The following is a 21,683-nucleotide window of genomic DNA, read 5'->3' on the forward strand; positions in this document are numbered from 1 at the left end:
TCCAAGGGGCTGCTGGTTTTTCCAGCAGGATGATTGATGCTGTCTGGCCTCTTACCTTTGAGTTCCTTTGGCAACCTAAAATTACAGGGTAGCAGATAATTGCAGGGGACCTGAGGGAGAGATACAGTGGCGCAGCTCTGCTGTCAAAATAACTGCCAGCCCCAGCTGTGATGGCAAGGTTATTCACTGCAGTTTTATAATTTCACTCCCATCAAAATTGCTCAGAAAATTAACATTTTCTGTACAAAGCAGGCAATTATTTTCAACCCTTCCCATTGCTTCGATATTCTTTCCTTACTGCAACATGGTTGTGCTTTTGGTATGTGCCCAATGACCTAAACACAGAATGCAGCAAGGCGGCAAGGAGGCACATCAGTAGACCTACCGCCTTACAGTCCTTGCAGCAGCGGAGACCCTGGTTCGATCCTGACCAAGGGTGCTGTCTGTACGGAATTTGTACGTTCTACCAGTGACCGCGTGGGTTTTCTCCGAGATCTTCAGTTTCCTCCCACACTCCAAAGACGTACAGGTTGGTATGTTAATTGGTTTGATATAAGTGTAAATTGTAAATTGTCCCTAGTGTGTGTTAATGTGCGGGGATCATTGGTGGGTGCAAACCCAGTGTGCCGAAGGGCCTGTTTCTGCGCTGTATCTCTAAAGTAAATTAAACTAAAAGGCATCGCTAGCACATTGGACCTGTTGTGCATCTTTGTCTATTTATCTGATACCTGCACACACGTACAATATCACGAGATGAACATATGAACACTTGTAAACGACAGGACTATGATATCCAAGGGGCTGCTGGTTATTCCGACAGGATTGACGCTGTCTGGCCTCTTGTCTGAGTTCTTTGCCAACCTAAAATTGCAGGGTTAGAGATAATTGCTGGGGACCTGAGGGAGAGATTCAGTGGAGCACTCTGCTGTCTGTGGATGTGTGTCTTCCAGATATACAGGTATGGACGGTGTCATTGTATCTGATGGACACGGAGATGGGCAGGGAGATGCATGAGCTCACGGAAGCTGGATCGGGACATCCCAGCCACCCATCCCTTGAACTCTCGCCCACACTGGCCTTCTCATCCATGCAGATTGTGTTCTGAACCTAATGTTCTTCAGAAGCAGGATAGGCCAGGGTGTAAGACAGGTAATGGCAGTAGGCTTGGATCGGTGGATAGATTACCAAGTGGCACACTACAATGCTTCCAGCCATGCCGAGGTTGCTCATGTACCTCATCTGTCACGTTCAGGTAGAGGTGGATGTGTCGGTACCCCCCCCCCCCCCCCCCCCCCCCTCCCCCCAACCAAAACTATATGACCATGACGGGTTCAAGAAAAGTGTTTGTGGTAACTATAGAACAGTTTGTGGAAACTATCCAACAATAAAAATCCTATATCAGGTCCCACGAGACCTGATCCCACATCGGTTGATCCATCATTCAAACAAAGTTCACAATTTCATCGAGGAATAGAATGCTTGTAAATCAAGACCTCAAAGACCTTAATAGACTCATGGTCTATTAAGTAGATGTGATTCCTACCCTCCTCTATACTTCTGAGATGCATGTAAAAATGCCATGCCGTGCATGGTAAATTTAGTTGACTTGGTGTGAAAGGTTATTGCATGCTTCCCATGCATATATTAGCAGGGGAATAATATCATGGGTCATTGGTGTACCTAAATCTACCTTGTACCACCTGCATGTTGTCGTGGGTGGACGTGAGTGAACTAATGAATGGCTGACTCTCAGTCTGAAGAAGGGTCTCGACCCTAAACGTCACCCATTCTTTCTCTCCGGAGATGCTGCCTGTCCCTGTTACTCCAGCATTTTTGTGTCTATCTACTGAATGGCTGAACATGCAAGGGAAAATATTTTATGAAATCTCAAAAAAGGTATACCAGAATTTAAAACGACTAATTCAGCGACTAATGTAGGAACTTTATGATCTCATTGTGTGGCATTGTTGGGAAGCCAGTTGTTCTATTAACATGGAGTTTGCTGACTGCACTGACAGGAATGTTAATTTGCAAAATGTACAGATGTCTTCAAATCAACGTTGCGCAGGCGTTTAACTGCTGATTGGAAATTGTTGATTCAGTTGTACAAACCAAGTTGGGTTACCTTCGATTAAAGAGAAGCATGGAACGTCACCGTCCATATCTACCATCGATCACCTGCTCGCACTAATTCTATGTTATCTCACTTTCACATCCACTCTCTACACATCAGGGATAATTTAGAGGCCAATTAACTTACAAACCCACGCATCTTTGGAATGTGGAAGAAAACAGGAACACCGGAGGAAACTCACGCAGTCACAGGGAGAATGTGCAAACTTCACACGGATAACACCCAAAGTCAGGATTGAACCAGGATCTTTGGCACTGTTAGGCAGCAGCACTACCAGCTGCACCACGGCACCGCCCCAATCCTACTACTTCCTAGAAGCAATGTCCTACTTCCTGGTAGAATGAGGACATTGTGTGATTAGTCTAAACAAAAGCTCTTGTGCAGTCCAATTTAGCCCCATTACATTAGCACAGAGTGAACAAAATCTATTTTGAATTTTATTTTTATTCTTGCATTGGTTGGTGCTGCAGCCTTGATAATTGTCCTGAGTAAAAGCAACTTCTGTTTGCACAACTGAGTTACCTTAAACCAGCCTTGTAGATGGGATTGAATGTGTTGAATAATATGGGCAAGTGTTTATAGTTTGAACTCAGCGGGTTCCTTTTAGTTAGATTTTTGGAGTAATTCCACAACTTTCTGGTAGCACGTGACCAGATTTGGCGCATTCTGCTCTACTAACAATGAAATTTGCTAATTTCTAATCCAGAGGACTGGCTACTGTACCTTAAGAATGCTTTGAACGCCCCCAATGGTTTATTTAACAATTAACATTACACAGTAACCTCTGGCTTGATGTCCAATTGAATCTGTGGGTTCTGAGGCACAAGAGACCGCAGAAGCAAAGAAAGGGATCTGCTGGAGGAACTCAAGGTGTCAGGCAGTACTTATGAAGAAACATGGATAGCAAATGTTTCGGGTCGAGACCTTTCCATAGGCGGAGGAGTGAGAGAGAGCCTCGCAGAACTCCCATCAAAATGCGGAAAACTTGTTCAAAGAGAACATACCTTGAAAAATCTTCACAGTAAAGTAGTAAGTTAGACATGTAGTAAAACATTGTAATAATGAACATTGAATTCTTCAATTTTAAGTCATTTCTACAAACACCTCCCTTCTTCTTTCCCCCTTCACCCCCCCCCTTATTTTTCCACCATTCCCTTTCCCTTCCACTGCCTGACCCTGCACCAGTTTCTTCTCTTCCCCCCCAAAAGCCCCTGCTAAAAGTCAGTTAACTGGCTTCACAGTTCGCCCTGTATCTCCCTTGGCCTTGCGCCTGCTTCTATCCAACAATCTGCCTATCTGGGGAATCTCCACACCCAAGCTCATCTATTGCTGACCCTGATTTTCACTTCCATTTTTTTTTCCTCCTCTCCCAATCCCAATTCTCCCAAGTCTGAAGAAGTGTCCTAAACTGAAATGTCACCTATCCATTTCTCCAGAGATGCTGCCTAACCCACTGAGTTACTAGAGCATGCTGTGTCCATCTTTAGTAAATTAGAGATGTCGAGACATGAAATGTTGACTGTACATTTTGGTCCACAAATGCTGCCTGACCCGCTGAGTTCTTTCAGCGGCCCTCCTTAATCCTTTGGTTAGTGTAAAGAATCAGTGGTCATCTCCTAAAATGCACTTGACATCAAATGTATTCTCTTGGGAACACAAGGAACTGCAGATGCTTGTTTACCAAAAAAACCCACTGCTGGAGCAATTCAGCAAGTCGGGCATTTCAACTCTCCTGGAGAGAAGGAATGGGTGACGTTTCGGGTCGAGACCATTCATCTTGAGTTACTCCAGCTTCTTGTGATGCTGCCTGTCCTGCTGAGTTACTCCAGCTTTTTGTATCTATCTTCGGTTTAAACCAACATCTGCAGTTCCTTTTAACACATTTCACTCCCCTTCCCATTCCCATACTGACCTTTCTGTCCTGGGCCTCCTCCGATGCCAGAGTGAGCCCGCACGCAACATGGAGGAACAGTGCCTTGTATTCCACTTGGGTACCTTACAAACCAATGGTTTAAACATTGAATTCTCCAATTTTGGGTAACTACCCTCTCTCCCTTTTTTTTCTTTGCCCCCCCCCCCCCCCCCTCTATTCCCTGTGTCCCACCTGGGTGCGCACCCATGTTTTTCACTATAATAGCCCCCTTCTCCCTCAACCCTTCCACCTATTTTGTTTTCTCTGGCTTCATATTTCACACATTTTCGTCTTTCATCTTTGGCCCTAGTCCACCCGTCTACCAATTATTAAAAAGCTCCCCCTCTTCACCGCACCCCCCCCCCCCCCCCCCCCCCCCCCCCCACCTGTACCCACCTATCATTTGCTAGGCCTTGTCCAGCCCCCATCTCTTCCTGCATTCTTCTCTCAATTACAATCAGCATGAAGAAGAGTCCCGACAAAACATCGCCTATCCATGTCCACTAGAGATGTTGTCTGATCTGCAGTTACTCCAGCACTAGTTTTTTTTAACGTATTTTATTATAGACCTGTAGCGCTTGTGTGATGTATGGGAGATTAATACCTATGGAATTGTCTTAATACAGTCGATAAAAGGAAAGATATTTAGTTGGGTTGGGGGCTAAAGAGAAAGCAATGCGTTCCCACCTTCTGATGAGGACCATTTAAAATGCTCTGGTAACAATGTTATTTCTAAACTGAGATTATTCATACACACATTTGGATTCCGCTTCATGTGCAAATTTAACATGCGCCAGCCTTCAAAGAGCTGGTGCATTACAAAACATTACTGAAAAATCTGCGTAATAGTTGTGGAATGGGAAGTGTTAATGAGATGATGAGGGCAGAAATGGAGTGAGATTTCACAGCTCATTGAGCTCTTTGCCACACCCCTCGATATATCATTCCTGTTTTGTATGTGTTATTTGTCAGTGACTGTGTGGCTCTGATTGTCCCTGCTCTACAGACATGGACAGGCCTGTTGGTGAGTGTTTTGCATTTTGTGTTCTAGGACATGGATTTGTTTGCACATTGGATGTTCTTCACTTTATTATTATTTAAAATTCCATTCATTTCCAACTGCTCTTGCAATTCTACCTTTTTTCCCTTTCTTTATTTCTTCCAGTTTAGTTTTGAATGCGTATTAGTTTGTGGCCTTAGAAAGAAATAAGTATTAAATATGCATAAATATGTTTAAATTTTGTACATCCTGTAAATGTATTCCCGTCTCGTTAGCTTAAAAAACATCAGCCATAGACCTGGATGAATATTAAGCCTTGGTATATTGCTATTCATTTTGTGAGATCAAAGATACTTGATCATTTTCATATAAGAAAATCTTTGACATTGAGAGATTTAAGACTAGTTACTGCTAAAAACATAGCCTTTGTTAGTTCATGCAAATTGATACAATTCCTTTTGTCAACACTCTGCTCCCAAAATTGGCATTGGCTGTGCCAAGTGTCAGCAATGTTTCAACAAATTACTTGAGCACTATTAGAACTACTACTGTTTGCTGTATTAGTTCTGAATTTAATTGTGCTTAAGTACATCTTTGGCCCCCTTTCAGGGATCACATCCTCCAAGACTCAGTAATTGATTCTGAGATTGGGTTCCCCCAGAATTAAAAGTTCAGATATCGATTGCAGAGACATCTTGAGTTAATGACTTTATTATCAAGGTAAATGTTTGACCAGGTGTAACATCTCTGAGCCAGTATTAAACTGAAATCAATTTTATTTGAGGGTAAATCTCTGTGCAAATGCTGGAGTTTCAAACAACTCAAAGAGAAATAACCAGAACCATTTTAACACATCAACACCAGCGCATGGGCTTTTCATGGGGTGGCACCTAGATTCTGTTTCTTCAATGGCTTTTATTGCATTACAAGTTCAGAGCTGGTGATGTTCTCTGAATACAAAATATTCAGTAAAGTTCCATTTATCACTGCATGGATTGTGAAACAATCCATCCCTGCATGTAGCAAGGCAGGACAACTTTGAGGCTATCAACATTCCTGCTATACATGTGCCAGGCAATGACTAATGGTGGAATCTAACAACCATCTCCACTTATTCAATGGCAATACCAATGTTAAATTGCCCACAGTCAACATCCGTTACTTGCTTTAGCCACATGCAAACTGTGGCTGGATGTCCTGTAGCATATGGCTTGGCTGTCAACAGTCTTTCCACCATCTGTGAAACACACCCAGGAGTGTGATAGAATACACTCCTTCTGCCAGAATAAGTGCAGCTCTCAAAAATGCCTTAAGCTGGCTACCAACTGAAACAAAACTTAACTGGCTCCTGATATACTGGCAGTGTGGCTGCAGTAGGTAACATCAACAAGATGTACTGTAGCAACTCGCTGAAGCTTCTTCAGCAGCATCTTCCATATCCTTCGCTCCATAGATGCTGCTGCACCCGCTGAGTTTCTCCAGCATTTTTGTGTATCTTCCATATCCTTGACGTTTACCAGATATAAAGGTGAGAGCAGCAGGTACATGGAAATGTATCAGGTATCATTTTGCCCTAATTTTTTATTAGGGCAAAATACTTTTGGATATTCTTATGCAACTAAACTCTATCAGTACCGTTATCAAGTTGACTGTAGCATTTAAAGGTGGCAGCTCATCACCTCTAGTACAATTTAAAATGGGCAATATCTGGTGGATTGTCAATAATACCTACATCTCAAGAATTAAACAGTATAATGGAACTCAAGAATCAACTATTTTGTTATAAATGAATATTTTGCCGTTCTTCGTTCCATTGTTCCTTGTGCATATGTAAGGTAGTATTGTATTTGCATTTTCAACAACCAATTGTCTTCAAATTCATGGACCTTGCAGAATGCACTAACCCAGCAACACTGCAAGCCATTAGACTGACGGTGATAGCTGATAAAGAATGAGCATGCAAGATAACTGCTTGTCAACTGCTCTACATCAGTGCGACCAAGCGCAGGCTTGGCGATTGCTTCGCCCAACACCTCCACTCAGTTCGCAATAACCAACCTGATCTCCCGGTGGCTCAGCACCTCAACTTCCCCTTCCCATTCCAAATCCAACCTTTCTGTCCTGGGCCTCCTCAATGGCCAGAGTGAGTCCCACCGCAGATTGGAGGAACAGCACCTCATATTTCGCTTGGGTAGTTTACACCCCAGCGGTATGAATATTGACCTCCAATTTCAGGTGGTCCCTGCTTTCTCCCTCCTTCCCCTCTCCTTCCCTGCTCTGAAGAAAGGTCACGACCCAAAATGTCACCTATCCCTTCGCTCCATAGATGCTGCCTCACCCGCTGAGTTTCTCCAGCTTTTTTGTCTACCTTCGATTTTTCCAGCATCTGCAGTTCTTTCTTAAACATGCAAGATAAATATGGTGTTTTCGACCTTTGAACTGGTCTGCTGGTTTGTCATTGCCTTGCTCTACATTTGAATTTCTCAGCTGGAGCCTGATTTCTTAAGATATACATAATGCTTAGGATATTGCATATGGTGAATGTTTGATCAACATATTGAATGAATTATTTATAGTCGTTTTTATAAAGCGGTATATGCAAAATAATTTCGCTCGTCATCTAACATGCCTGATTGCGTTATTCAAGAAAAGAAAACTGTCAGAAAGAAACTGAATTCTTTGGCAGATAAAAATTATCTGAAATCCTACCCGAGGAGTAAATGGTAATCAAAAAAAAAAGCAAAACTTAAATCTGATAGCTACAGAGCAATTAGCCTAATTCCGCAAGATTAAATGCTTAAAAGATCTTCCATTTGATGCTGGCAATGAACATTTGTGATCTTGCGTGTGAATGGATCATAACTTGCGACTTCCTGGTATTCATGGGTGGCACAGTTGATAGAGTTGCTGCCTCACAGGGCCAGAGACCTGGGTTCGATCCTGACCTCTGGTGCTGTCTGTGTGCAGTTTGTACGGTCTCCCTGTGACCATGTCGGTTTCCTCTGGATGCTACGGTTTTGCCCCACATCTCAACGACGTGCATGTTAGTAGGTTAGCGAAAGTGGGATAACATAGAATTAGTGTGAATGGACGATCGAAGGTCGGCATGGACTCAGTGGGCCGAAGGACCCGTTTCCATGCTGTATCTCAAAACTCAACCTTCAAGTATAAACCTCGTTTAAGAATAAAACTCTGATCTGCAGTGTTCTGCACCTGTGTTTGGCATGTATATTTACCCCTGCTGTGACACAGATTGCTTGATTTACTGACTCTAACACAAAATGCTCTTGTAGAAACAGCTGAGAAATACCCACATGTACAGAAGTCTTTGCCAATGATATTTCAAAAAACTGAGGTGCTCTGGCAGATTTCCAGACTCTGTGAAACCAGATCAAGCACATTCTCTTTTGCTGCAGTTGCAACACTCGTATATATTGTTCATGCGGCTCGTGTTCTGGAGACAAGCTAGGATTTTGCGCAAGTCGTACTGCTTGGCCTGTAAACATCGCTGACTAGTTGTGGTGAGTGATCCTAAATTGGACGTAATTACTTAGGATATTTCTAATTCTAGATATTAATAGTGAGAGGATGGACATATCTGTCAATGCATGCTGTGGGTGTGGAATTGAGAGGAGCAGAAGATACATGTGCAATCTTGTCTAATTTAAAAAAAAATCAATCTTGCCAACAATTATCAATTTCTGTACTCTAGAGGGCAGGGCCAGAAACTGGTCATGGGACAGTGTAGATGATGACTGAAAGGCAAAGAGACGCAGTGTGCATCATGTGAAAGCTTTGAAAGACTTCAAGAAATTAAAGTGGCTTCCCTAGTATACATGTCGTGAACAGATTTTTTTTTTAAATTCAAAGTAGTCGCTGGAAAGAAATTGAAAATATTAATATTGCTTTTAAATCAAAGTGGCAAGCCTCCACAAATATTTGTCTTTCAATATTCATCTTTAAGATGCTGGACAGAAACTGTTCTGATCCCTGCTGCAGTCCGGTGTTGAAGGCAATTGCTTAGAGCTGTCTAAGACCCAAACATGAGGAGCTACACTCTGCCATGGGGCCTGCACCCAGAGCTCCTCTTTGTGGCAATTATTATTATTGAACATTTATCTTTTGTACAACTACAAAGAACATCTACGGGATTACAGTACTATACACATTTCTGGTCTCCATACTAAATAATTGAGCGGAGGTTTGTGAAATAGAATTATAATGATGATAGTTCTTTGAGAGATTAAACTTGTGGGGGCAAAACTTGTGAGTTGAGCACATTTTCCCAGAAAATGAAACTGGATGAAGACCCAAGAGATCCATAAGATTATTGAGGGGTTTGATGTGTATAGCAGGAATGTGCAAACTGTAGGCCACGGCCATATTCATGGAGATGAATGAGTAGGCAAATTGAGGTTGAGAAACTCGTTGGCTTTTGTTCATTCAGGGTTGCTAACTTTGACTGACCTCCAAACTAGCTGCAGATGTCAATATTCTCACAGCCCTTGCTTGCTGTAGAATTATGTATGTGACGTCAAATGGGGACCAGACAGCACTCTGCATGCCCTGGGGCCTCTGTGTGCTTGTGTGTCATGTGCAAAGTGGTGCCAGAAACAGCCTGACCTGAAAATAATTCTTCAAACATTAAAGTCTGTGTACCCCGGCGAAGATATAATGATTCAATTTTTGGTAAAATTGTAAACCAGGAATAAATAGTCTGTAATAAATCTATAGGAATGTTTCTAGAATATATAATCTGCTACCAATTGGAGTGGTAGTTAAAGTTGGCTGAGTACATGAGGAAAAGAACAAGATGAGTTTAGTTTTGTTTATTATTGTCATTGTATCGAGGTACAGAGAAAAGCTCAGCGGATCAGACAGCATGACTCGCTGAGTTATTTCAACTTTTTGTGTCTATCTTTGGTTTAAACCAACATCTGCAGTTCCTTCCTGTACAGTGAAAAGCTTTTTGTGTTCTATCCAGTCAGCGAAAAGACAGTACGTGATTACAATCAAGCCATCAGGTGTACAGGTAGAGGGTAAAGGTATAGCATTTAGTTCAAGATAAAGTCAGATTTAAAGATAGGTCTCCAATGCGGTATATGGGAAGTCAGGACCGCACTCTAGCTGGTGAGCTGGTTCAGTTGCCTGATAACAGCTGGGAAGAAACTGTCCCTGAAACTGGAGCTATGCATTTTCAAACTTCTATACCTCTTGCCTGAGGGGTGAAGAGGGTGTGACCAGTGACCTTGGAGATGAAACAATGGTTCGCAGAGGGCATCAATCTTTGTGTTATAAATGCTCTAATTCTCTCCTCCTATCTTGGCAGGTAATGCAAGTGGTGCGTGAGCAGATAACAAGGTCCCTGAGTACGAAGCCAAACTCTCTGGATCAGTTTAAGAATAAAGTCCGTTGCATGAGTTACTCCGAGATCCTGAGGCTGCGCCAGTCTGAGAGAATGAGCCAGGATGACTTCCAGTCCCCACCAATCATGTATGCCACCTCCACTTCACTTTTCACCACATTACTTTTTAATAAGATCATAGTGGGTGCAAAGCTGTGTTGGTGTCTGCTTGTCGTGCCTAATTTAGAAAATAACATGTCCAAGTTGCTCCTAGACTTTGCAACACAAATTAACCTGATGTTCCAGTATTTCATTGGAAGTGTGTTGTAATAACAAAAGCTTATGTTCAACTCCTCATACAAAGGACCTTCATGGTGGTTCCCACAGCGGTTCTGGATCCCACAGTTATATTTGATGATCAGGGAGTATCCTCGCATTCCTTTTTCGCCCAGTACAATGAAATGAATACATTAATTAGATGTTTGTGCAATGCTTGAATTGCAAAATGGCTGCTAGATTTGCTCAACAATTACTGCATTATATGTATATCTGCTTGAGAAAGGTCCTGTGTGAATATATATCTTAGATTTCACCTTGCAAAGCAAGGCCAGGTCGCACTTTTCCAATTGGTTCTGAATCCAATTTATGACTCCATTTTTTGCTTTTAATGGCACTCAAGGCAAAAATGGTCCTCAACATGGACATCATCGGTTAATAATGAGAGAACCCAACAGCAAAAAGATATCACTGGGAGACAATGATGTGTAGAATTCCAGAGTTAATTTGAGCATTTTTTGTTTCTGACATGTACAGTGTTCCTCCTACATTTCATGTAACTATGTACTTTTGGTTCTATCATTGATGCTGACTTCAATCTCCCTTCTCAGTGAGCTACGGGAGAAGATTCAACCCGAGGTGGTGGAGCTTATCAAACAGCAGCGTCTAAACAGACTTTGCGAGGGCACTAGTTTCCGTAAAGTTAGCAATCGTAGGCGGCAAGGTATTGGCTAACTGCTGGTAACTGTTGTGAGTTGTGTGGTTAAAGATAAATATTGTATGCTGTTTCACTGTTCATTCTGATCTCTCTAACTTCACCTTGTAAGGTCAGTCTCCTTAAAATACTTCTTCTTCAGTCTTCCTATCCACTGTGCCTGCTTTTGATATATTTTAATCGTATCACTTTGTAGTACTTTGTTTATTTCCGGCATTTGACTGGTTTCATCTGCTCTCTGGTAATGTGATGTGTCATTCTTTACCTTACTAAAAACAGGTTGCAGGTCCAATAGGTTTACAGGCAGGTGCTGATGGAATCACTATATAACACAACTTCCAGTGCTTCTGTAGAACCCCCTCTACCCACCTTGCTCTTCAGAGCAGTAACGCTGTGACCATTACCGTCCAAAATGAAATAAAAACAGAAACTACCCAGGATTAGTTCAGAGTGTGCAGAAGCAGGCCCATTGGCCCACGGAGTGCAGGTTGACCATTGACACCCGCACACTAGTTCCACGTTATCCCACTTTTGCATCCTTGGGGCAATTTACTATAACCAATCAACCTGCATGTCTTTAGATTGTGGGAGGAGACTGGAGCACCTGGAGAAAACACACGTGGTTACAGGGAGAATGTACAAACCCTGCACGTGCAGCACCCATAGTCAGGATCATACCTGGGCTCTGGCACTGTGACAGCAGCTCCACTGTTGTGCCAATGTGCCGCCCCATTTTTTTCTTTTCTTTTGCTTGAGACGGTTTCAAGGTCCATTGCCTGGCATGCTGAATCTTTCTAGAAATTTCAGATTTTTGTTCATTATATCTGAAATGAGATAAGAAAACATGATGAATAATGGTAAAAACCTGCGAGTTTTTTTGGTCGTGTGTGCATTTACTCGCCAGCTGCCTGCCAGTTGAGATAATGTGACACTGAAGTGGCAAGAACTGTTCTTGATGGTAGTTATAATCTCAGTAAAACCCACGCAGGTCACTGGGGGAACATACAAACTCCGTACAGACAGCTCCCGTAGTTGGGGTCTAACCTGGGTCTTTGGCGTTGCAAGTGTTGTATGGCAGCAACACTACCGCTGTGCCACCCGATCTCGAATCTGTCTGTGCCTTAAAGAATATCCATTGACTTTGCCACGGAAGGTTGTGGCCATGAGTATTCTCTGATATTAATGCTAGATGGCAGAATTTAATCAGCTTTTCTTGTGTGTGAATCTTAATTAGTGCAACTTTAGTAATTTGGGGATACCTGGTTGTGATGTTCATGGAGTTGTGTGTGTGTGGGGTGAGGGGTGGGGAAAATATATCCGTGCCCTGGCCTGTTCTTATTATTCCTTCCTCTACTATTTTCCACAGATAAGTTCTGGTATTGTCGACTATCTCTCAATCATAAAGTTTTGCACTATGGAGACCTGGACGAGAACCCACAAGGTGAAGTGGCCTTTGAGTCACTGCAGGAAAAACGTAAGCAGACATACATGAGTGGAATAGTGTACAGGGCTGTGTATCTTTCTTCATAATAAATGGAAGCAGGCTTTGTGGCTCCTTGTGACTGTTCAGCCATTTCATCAGATTGTGGCTGATCATTCTTTTTCCCCAGCACCACTTTACTGCACCAATCTCTTTATTTAACATCTAAAAAAAAATCTAATGTTCTTCATCTTGAATATACTAAATGACTGAGCTTCTACAGCCTCAAGTTATGAATTCAAAAGATTCTGCCTCTGGGGGAAGAAACCTCTTCTCTTTGTTCACAGTGGCCGACTGCTTTTTTCAACTGTGCGCAAGAAAAACAAGAACACAAGAAAATAGGAACAAACATAGGCCAATAAGCCCCTTAAGCCTGCCTCCTGTTCATTGCAATTATGGTTGATCTGTCCCAAGCCTCAACTTTCCTATGCCAGTTCACCATAGCCCATTATTCCCCAATCTTTGTCAAATGTATCTGCTTGTTCTTTAAATGCCTCCAGTTATCCAGCTTCCATAACCCTCCATGATAGCGAATTCCAGAGATTCACCAACCTTTGCAAGAAGAAATTCTTACAAACCTCGCTTTTAAATAACCACCCTCAATCTTGTATCAATATCCCCTTGCAAAATATCTCAACATCTACCCTTTATACCATTAGGATCTGGAAATTTTCAATTAAGTTCACCACTCATTCTTCTAAACTCCAAAGAATACAAATCCATCTTCTTTAGCTATTCACTGACTGACACGCCATAAATGACAGCCCTCTTATCTCAGCAAGTAACCCAGTAAATCTTCTGGCCCGCCTCCACTGCTAGTACATCCTTTCTTTAATAAGAAGACCAAAACTATGCAATATTCCAGTTGCAGCCTCACTAGTACCCTGCCCAGTACTAACAATACTTCTGTATGTCTACACTCTAACTCCCTTGCAATAAATGCCCTCCTAACCACTTGCTGCACCTGCCTGGATACCTCAGTATTTATTTACAAACTCTCTCCATATGGATCATAGTCCGCCATTAGATTCCTCTTAGCGAAGTGCAGAACTTCACACTTTCCCATGTTAAATTCCATTATTATTCATTTTATCTATATCCGTGTACAGTATACAAATATCCTCATCACAGCCTCCCACCTAATTTCTTTCATGTCATTAGCAAATTGACACCGTGAGCTCTCCACCCTGCCGAATGTCATTAATATAGATTGTAAATAATTGAGGGCTAAGAATTGATCCTTGGAGCACTCCATTAGTTACATTCATTCTGATAAGACCCATTTATTCTGACCCATTTATTCATGATAACCAGTCTTCAATCTACATTAACATGTCTCCCCCAGTAACATGAGCTCTTATACAATGTTTTTTTATGTGGCATCTTGTCAAATGCCTTCTGGAAATTAATCTACAGGTTTTTCTTGATTGACTCTGCTATATCTTCAACTAACTACAAAATTTGTCAAACACTATTTTCCTTTCATAAAATGACATTGTTGTTAAATGTATTGCATTTTTCTAAATGACCAGCTTTTCCTTTCTCAATTGTAGACCCCAGCATCTTGCCAACAATAGATGTTAAGTTCACTAGCCTTGGGTTTTGTGCATCCTATCCTAGGAAAACATTGACCTTGCATCTATCCTGGCTTGCCCCGAAAGAATTTTGTAGGTTTCCATGAGATCACCTACCATTTTTTTCTAAATTTGAGAGTATAGCCCCATTCTGCTTAAACGTTCCCCATGGCATAAACTGCCTAATCCAAGAATCTGTCAGATGCATTTTGGTTGTATTTCTCTATGAACAGCATATCTTCTAGACAGGAGAGGTTGATATTCCAGGTATGTAGGAAAGAACGGCAGATGCTGGTTTAAATCAAAGTTAGACACAAAATGCTGGAGTAACTCAACGGGACAGGCAGCATCTCATTCCTCCTTTCCAGAGAATTGCCTGTCCCGCTGAGTTACTCCGGCATTTTGTGTCTACCTTTGATATTCTAGGTGCAGTTTCAAAATGCCCCTGTATAATTTCAGTAAAATATCTTTACTTCTCTTGCAATAAAGACATCCGCAATTTGCCATCGCATTGATTTTGTCCCTTTTGTGTAAACTTTTAATGATTTGTCACTGTCTGATTACACACCAATGGCTTTTGATTTCTTGCCTTTTTGAAAAATATGCAGCCTTTCCATTTCTACTATAATGTTTCTGTTATATTTCATCTGGCACCTCCTTATCTATCCATCCAGTCTAAACATCCTTGAAGTCCCTCTCCATCTTCCTTGCTACCTGCATTCCCACTCGGCTATATATCATCAGAATATTTGTATCTATTTCACCTGGTCCCTTCATTCAAATCATTGATATAGATTGTGAATAGCTAGAGACCCAGCTCTGAGCCCTCCGGCACCGCACTGTTCACAACCATTGAAAATAACATATTTACTGTTTTCTATCCATTGACAAATCTCTGCCAGTTTATTACTGTCTATCCAATGTGTAATTTTGTCTAACAGCATGTTACTGAAAGACTTCTGAAAGTCGAAAACACACACGCTGTTCATCCTAATCTATATCAAGATGAGGGCACCGTCTAATTTTTTTCTTTATTTAGTTCCTGTTGCAGATATTAAAGCTGTGGTAACTGGGAAAGACTGTCCCCATATGAGAGAGAAGAGTGCCCTGAAACAAAATAAGGTACATTGTGTGTTTGTGTTTGGATAGGAGTATTGTAGGTGTTTAAAGTATACCAATATGGCAACAGTTGGATGAAACAAGACTAAGGTCCCTCCAGTTTATTTATCACACGAGGAATCTTGCGATGGTGATAATGGAGTCGTTGACTGATCATTCATCTCTATCGGTTGTTCTGCATCAGCTCCAGCCAAAGTGAGGAAAGCTGTGGTAGTGGAGAGCTTCGGAAGAGTGACCTGTTTTTTTTCCTCAAGAATTGTATACATAACCATAAATCATGTCTAACTTTATTCAGAGTATCCTAAAATGGTGATTTCTGGAGGAAAACAAATCTTGATTTGCACTTGAATTAGTCAATAGCAAATACTTCAATCTATGAAGACTTTTTCTTGGACTACATTCATTCAAATATATTTTTGAATTCATTTCAATTCAAATGTTATTCAATTTCTATTTCCCCCTGCCTGACTATTTACCCATCTCTAATCTTTAAAAGCCTAGGCTATGTATTTGCTGCCACTGCCCTGTAGACAGTAAATTAACTAGTTATTTATATAATGATGTCCCTTTAGAATCATAAAAACAGCAAGCATGTAGTCTTCTAATATCCATTCTTGCAAGAACATGACCAATTTACTTTATCACGCCTCACAATCCAGTCTTTTCACACCATAATCATTTTCGTAACCTTTTATTGGCAATTTTATTTACGCGGGGATGATGAGAATTGTAGATGATATTTTAAGTCTTATAGTACAGATGATTTATAATTGGTGGTATGAATCTTTAACTGCCCCTGAGCATACATCAACATAATCTCTATATGTACAAGCATGAATGCAGTGTGTGTGTCCCATCTAAAAATAGAGATTTTACACTTCACAACAAGACTGGACACTGCTGTTATGTCCTAGCATGACATCCTACCTAAGAAATGCATAGACCCTCTGGGAAAAGATTATCTTGCCATCTTGCTCTGTATATAATGCAATAACTTTAAATTTGATGATGCATTATTATGGTGTTCTTCATTACATTATTGGAATTCACATTTAAAAATCTGAGATCTGCTGTTTGATATATAATATCATTGTAGGATCAGGCCAGAAATGTAGAGGTTACATAAATGACAATTCATTTATATGCCTAACTTTGTGTACAGTTTTCATTCCCTTTCCACTTCCTTTTCCAGGAAGTCCAAGAATTGGCTTTCTCAATCCTACACGATCCAGATGAAGCTCTAAACTTTATTGCTCCAAACAAATATGAGGTGAGCACAATTTGTTTTACTTTTGAGAAGTGTCTGTTGCTCAATATACCGTTTGACAGAACATGCATTTGAAGAGAAAACTCATTCAGAATCATGGTGTTCTCTTTAACTCAACAGAGAGACTTCGAAATGCTGCTTAATAACATTTGAAATACCTAGGAATCGTTTTGCCATAGTCAAAGCACATGCCATTATCTTTCTCCTGCCCCTTCTCTACTCCCCTACTGTCAGTTTACCACTTTCATGCAAATGTCATAGTACTTCAGTCTAGGACATGCCTAGGTGGTCAGTGAACTTTGTAAGCAGGCACACTATGGTAATACGTAAATCCTGAGCCTGTCATTTTCCGTGGTCAATGGCTCTGCGCCTTTTGCAGGGATATGGGTTATAAGGAAAGTTTGGATAGCCTGGGACTTTTTGCTCTGTTGTGTACGAAGCTGAGGGGGTGATCTTATAGAGAGATGTATGAAATTACGAGGAGCGTAGAAAAGGTGAATAACAGTCTCTTTTCCCTGAGGGAGGAAGTCTAAAACTATGGTGGACAGATTTAAGGAAAAGACTTAAAGGGAGCCTAAGAGGCAACTTTCTCAAGTAGAGTATGGTGGGTATGTGGAACGAGCTGTGGTAAAGGTTGGTAAAATCACAACGTTTAAAAATCGTTTGGCCAATCGCAGGCAAATGGGACTAGTTCTGGCCTAGTTGGGCTGAAAGGCCTGTTTCCATGCTGTATAACTGACTCGGGCTCCTTTTGCTTCTTTTTAACACTCTGTTTGTGTTCTCTGCAGTACTGTATCTGGACCGATGGACTTAATGCCCTTCTGGGAAAAGAAATGACTAGTGAACTGACCAAGAATGATCTGGATACTCTGCTGAGTATGGAACTTAAACTACGACTGCTGGACCTGGAGAACATACAGATTCCAGAGGCACCTCCTCCCATTCCTAAAGAGCCAAGCAGCTATGACTTTGTGTATCACTATGGCTGAACAACAGTGTGACCAACACCTGTCAAGCACAAAGACAATTAAAACAAAAACACCCAACCAATAATGCCCTATTTGACCAGCTGTTAAAGTGACCCCTTTGTTAAGAAACATGCAAAATCCTATCATCTATGGTGAGGCAGCATAACAGGAAGCAAAGGTGCAAACCTGGTGTGTTTTTGTTCGGTATAAAGTAAACAAACAGAAAACTGGTCCCCTTTACAAAGAGGTATATAGCCCAGTATTTTTTTGACAGGTTGAACAATTTGGTGAATAATGTGATTTGATACAGTGAAGTTTGTATGCTGTTTAATGTTCAATCAAGCTAACTAGATCTTTCACTGTATTAGGCAATCCTCCGAATGCTATTCCACCTTTAGGATTATGTATATTTTAATACTGTACACAGCACATGCAAATTGTCACAGAACAAATTTACAAAGAGAGCCTTGTGCACTTACCATTTCTTGGATTGTCTTTGAGTTTGTTGCACGGAGATGCTTTCTACTGTCTGGTGGTTCTTACTTTGAGGACCAACTTTTATTTTTCTTTCTTTATTCAAATGTATTCTTATTTAGCCAAATCTCTGCTTCAGCACCATCAGTGTTCCAGTGGTAAAGTAAGATGCAAGGACAATTGGAAATACTAGCACACAGATGATAGGATCGAGAGTGCAGTGCATCCATTAACGTTCCATGATCTGATGTTGTACATAATCTGTGCTTCACTTTTCTCTTTAAATTATCTACAATATAATTAGATCAGAGCCTTGTATCTTATTTTGATTACATATCCCAAGTCCATATCATTTTTAAAGTCCAGGAGCACATGTTAGGCAGGATTGAATAATGACTAGTATTGGCTTATTATTGTTGCCTGCACCAAGATACAGTGAAAAACATTGCGTACTATCCTAATATAAAATCAAATCACAATATACATGAGTACAATCAAGCCATACATAAATATAACAGATTGTCATTGAAAATGAAATCTGATGCAGAATATAATGTTACAGTGTAGTTACAATGTACAGTTACAGAGAATTTTTCTTTTAATGTGCAAGGTCTGTAATGAGGTAGGTTACACAGGTTGAATGGTTACACAGTTGCATGGTACTAGGTATGCTTAAAACCGTTTGAACTTCAGGAAATCAGTTTTATTGCTTTGTCTCAGCTTTTGCATTTCAATTGAGACCTTAGCACAGGAATTGAACAGGTACTTGAATGGATTGTATTAAAGAAACTGAAAATATTCATTTTGTGTTGGCAAAGTATATGAATGAAGTTGACTAGATTATAGACTGAACTTAAACCGTACTTGAATAATAGGCAAAAATACTAATTTGAACAATTCATATTACTGAATTAAATCAGTCAATCAATGATAGCTATAGTATTACTGTAAGTAAGATGACCATTAATCAATAGTTTTAGGCATTCCACTCTAATCAGTAGCGTTTTTAATCTTAAACTAATTCTGTCACTAGGTAAAATAATACTTTCAATGGCAAACCTGTGTTTCATTGAGGTCAGAATAAAGATTTCCAGACTAGAAACAATTTATGGCTGGTCTCGTTGCTGCTCCCATGCTACTGTGATTTTAACTGACACCTTTAAAAATACTTCACTTAATTATAGGATGCAGGAACAAATAAATACTGAAGAGAATGTGATAATTGAAACCACTTAAATGTTTTTTGTTGCTTTGGCTGACTAGTTTTTACTTTGAGGTAGTCATTGACTCTACAGGGAAACCAAGAAGTAATAAAGATTTAAAAGCAAGGCGCACAACTTCATACTGTATCATAACTTCTAATCTATGAATGTCTAAATCTGAGAATATGGTGCTTCAGATTTACAAACTTTGACAATTGGCTGTTTTCATCTTCACAATAACAGGATAATTTGGGACTAATTTAAAAGCTTCAGCAAGCAATTGTTGCATATGTTCATACATACTGCACTGGTAATCTGTTTGGTCAAGGATAACGTACATAGGAAGCATGTGTGACATCAAACTGAGCTGTATCTAAGATAATTTAAATGGCACAGTGTTAAGGGGCTTTAATATTTTTATAAAAGTACAGAAGATTGTACCTAAAATCTTCTGATTTAAGTGCAGGAGATTTGGGCAATAACTCTATGGGTGATGGTAATCGGTACCACCTACTATTCTAATTTCCTTGTGGAAAAGGAAGAAATGAAGAATGTGAAAATACTGACATTAAGAAAATTACTATAAGTCTAGTGCAGATTATTTTGTTTTGAAACCTTGCATTGTCCATATCCATAATATATGAGCAAAGCAGTGCACTCTTTACTTTTTGGTCTGATCAAAAAATGTATGCTTATTTCTGTTAGGAATACAGAGTAAGTAAAACAAATTATGTTTGTTCCAATTTAGCAATTAAGGTGAAACATTTTTTTGCAAGTACTTATAAAGAAAAATGTTACAATTTTAAATTGGGAATTAATTCTTCCAATGTTGCTGATTCTTTCACAAACCCTGTTGTTAAAAGCGTGGCTGAGTGCACTTGAATAATTCAAGGCATTTGTGCTGAAACAAGCTTGCTGGAAGCCACCGTATTTACCCTGATGAGGTGGCAAGCTTAATGAACCTGGAGACAACCTGTTAAAAAATTAAGGGATCTTAAATGGATGTCTGTGAACATTATTTTCTAATTACGTTAATTACTTCCATGGGACAACAGTGAAAAGGCTTACATTGTAAACTCCAATATATATCGCTAGCAAAAATATTTAACAATTTATTATGATCCTTCCCCTGTAACAATCCCAGAGGTAGTATGTGAAACTTTTTGAGAATTTGTCTATTATATCTGTGCATTGGTCAGTGTTATAATAGTTGTTTTGAAAAGAATGAAATGTAAACATTTACACTGATAAATCTGCTATAATGTGTCTTCATTTTTATTTTGAAATAATTGGTGACAAGCAGAATTTGCATTGAACTGGTGATGTTGGAAGACTACTACATAGACTTATTAACAAATGTTACATCACTCGCAACGGTGTATGATCATACTTTCCAGTTGCAAGGAGTTGCTAATCTCAATGTCACGAAAAATGATGAAAACAATCCAATTCAATCTGCCCTGGCAGATTCAGCAGAAACGATTGTCTCTCCACCAGTGCACTTGTTTCTCCCCCTCATCTGCATAGCAGAGCACCATGATCTTAAAATCTGTTTATTGAATATCATCAACCTGCTAATAACCAAAACTAAATGAGGTGTTGGTGACCCAAGTCCACCCTCTCTCTCCATCTCCCCTCCAGTCAGCTCCGGAAGCAAAATTTAATTGTCTTAATGTCTTCACTTCCTCACTCTAAAACAATTGAATAATCTTCCCAGTTCTCTGGTTGCTCTTTTTTCAGGTACTAATTGTTTTGTATATATGGACTGATCAGTAAACTGTTCATTGCCACCTCAAAGTCTCCATGTAAGAGATTTATTTTCAGGGGATACTGAGCAGGTCAGCCAGAATGTGTGGAGAGTTAACATTTCACCCTGATGACCATTCAATACAATTTTTGAACGTTGTTATTGCCCACCCTTTGCCTCTCCTCCACATTTCTTGTTCAATACTGAAACATAAAATCTAGATAAATAGATATTTTAGTTTTGGTATTTCTGTGCATTCTGTTCTATGTAGGCTTGAAACTGAATTAAAAGCTTGGCTTCTGGACTGGGATGGAGGGTACTCCACTCCAAAATAAATGATAGAGGATTTTTTTTGTGCTGGTATATTTAATGATCTTGATTAGATTTAACATACTGGCAGATGCACAAGGTCATAACTAGTCAATCCTCGATCTTCAATATTCTTTTTCTGGCAACTTTTATTAACTTTTT

General features: G+C 40.2%; 1 protein-coding gene across 6 annotated transcripts in view; it reads left to right on the plus strand.

The window, feature by feature from the left end:
- The window catches only part of elmo2 (engulfment and cell motility 2), a 130,488-nt gene extending 109,695 nt beyond the window's left edge, over positions 1-20,793 (plus strand). For 4 of the 6 annotated variants that reach the window (XM_033042032.1, XM_033042034.1, XM_033042033.1 and 1 more), the window contains 6 exons: positions 10,376-10,539; positions 11,278-11,390; positions 12,748-12,855; positions 15,475-15,557; positions 16,747-16,824; positions 17,610-20,793. In XM_033042032.1, coding sequence (XP_032897923.1) covers positions 10,376-10,539; positions 11,278-11,390; positions 12,748-12,855; positions 15,475-15,557; positions 16,747-16,824; positions 17,610-17,810 — 747 coding nt within the window. In that variant the 3' untranslated portion in view covers positions 17,811-20,793. Of the gene's footprint in view, positions 1-4,978; positions 5,071-8,444; positions 8,568-10,375; positions 10,540-11,277; positions 11,391-12,747; positions 12,856-15,474; positions 15,558-16,746; positions 16,825-17,609 lie in introns of those variants that run through there. The other 2 variants (XM_033042036.1, XM_033042038.1) reach the window with 2 other exon arrangements.
- The last annotated feature ends 890 nt before the right edge of the window (positions 20,794-21,683 follow it).

The sequence above is a fragment of the Amblyraja radiata genome, chromosome 23 (assembly GCF_010909765.2).
Source record: "Amblyraja radiata isolate CabotCenter1 chromosome 23, sAmbRad1.1.pri, whole genome shotgun sequence".
Lineage (NCBI taxonomy): Eukaryota > Metazoa > Chordata > Chondrichthyes > Rajiformes > Rajidae > Amblyraja > Amblyraja radiata.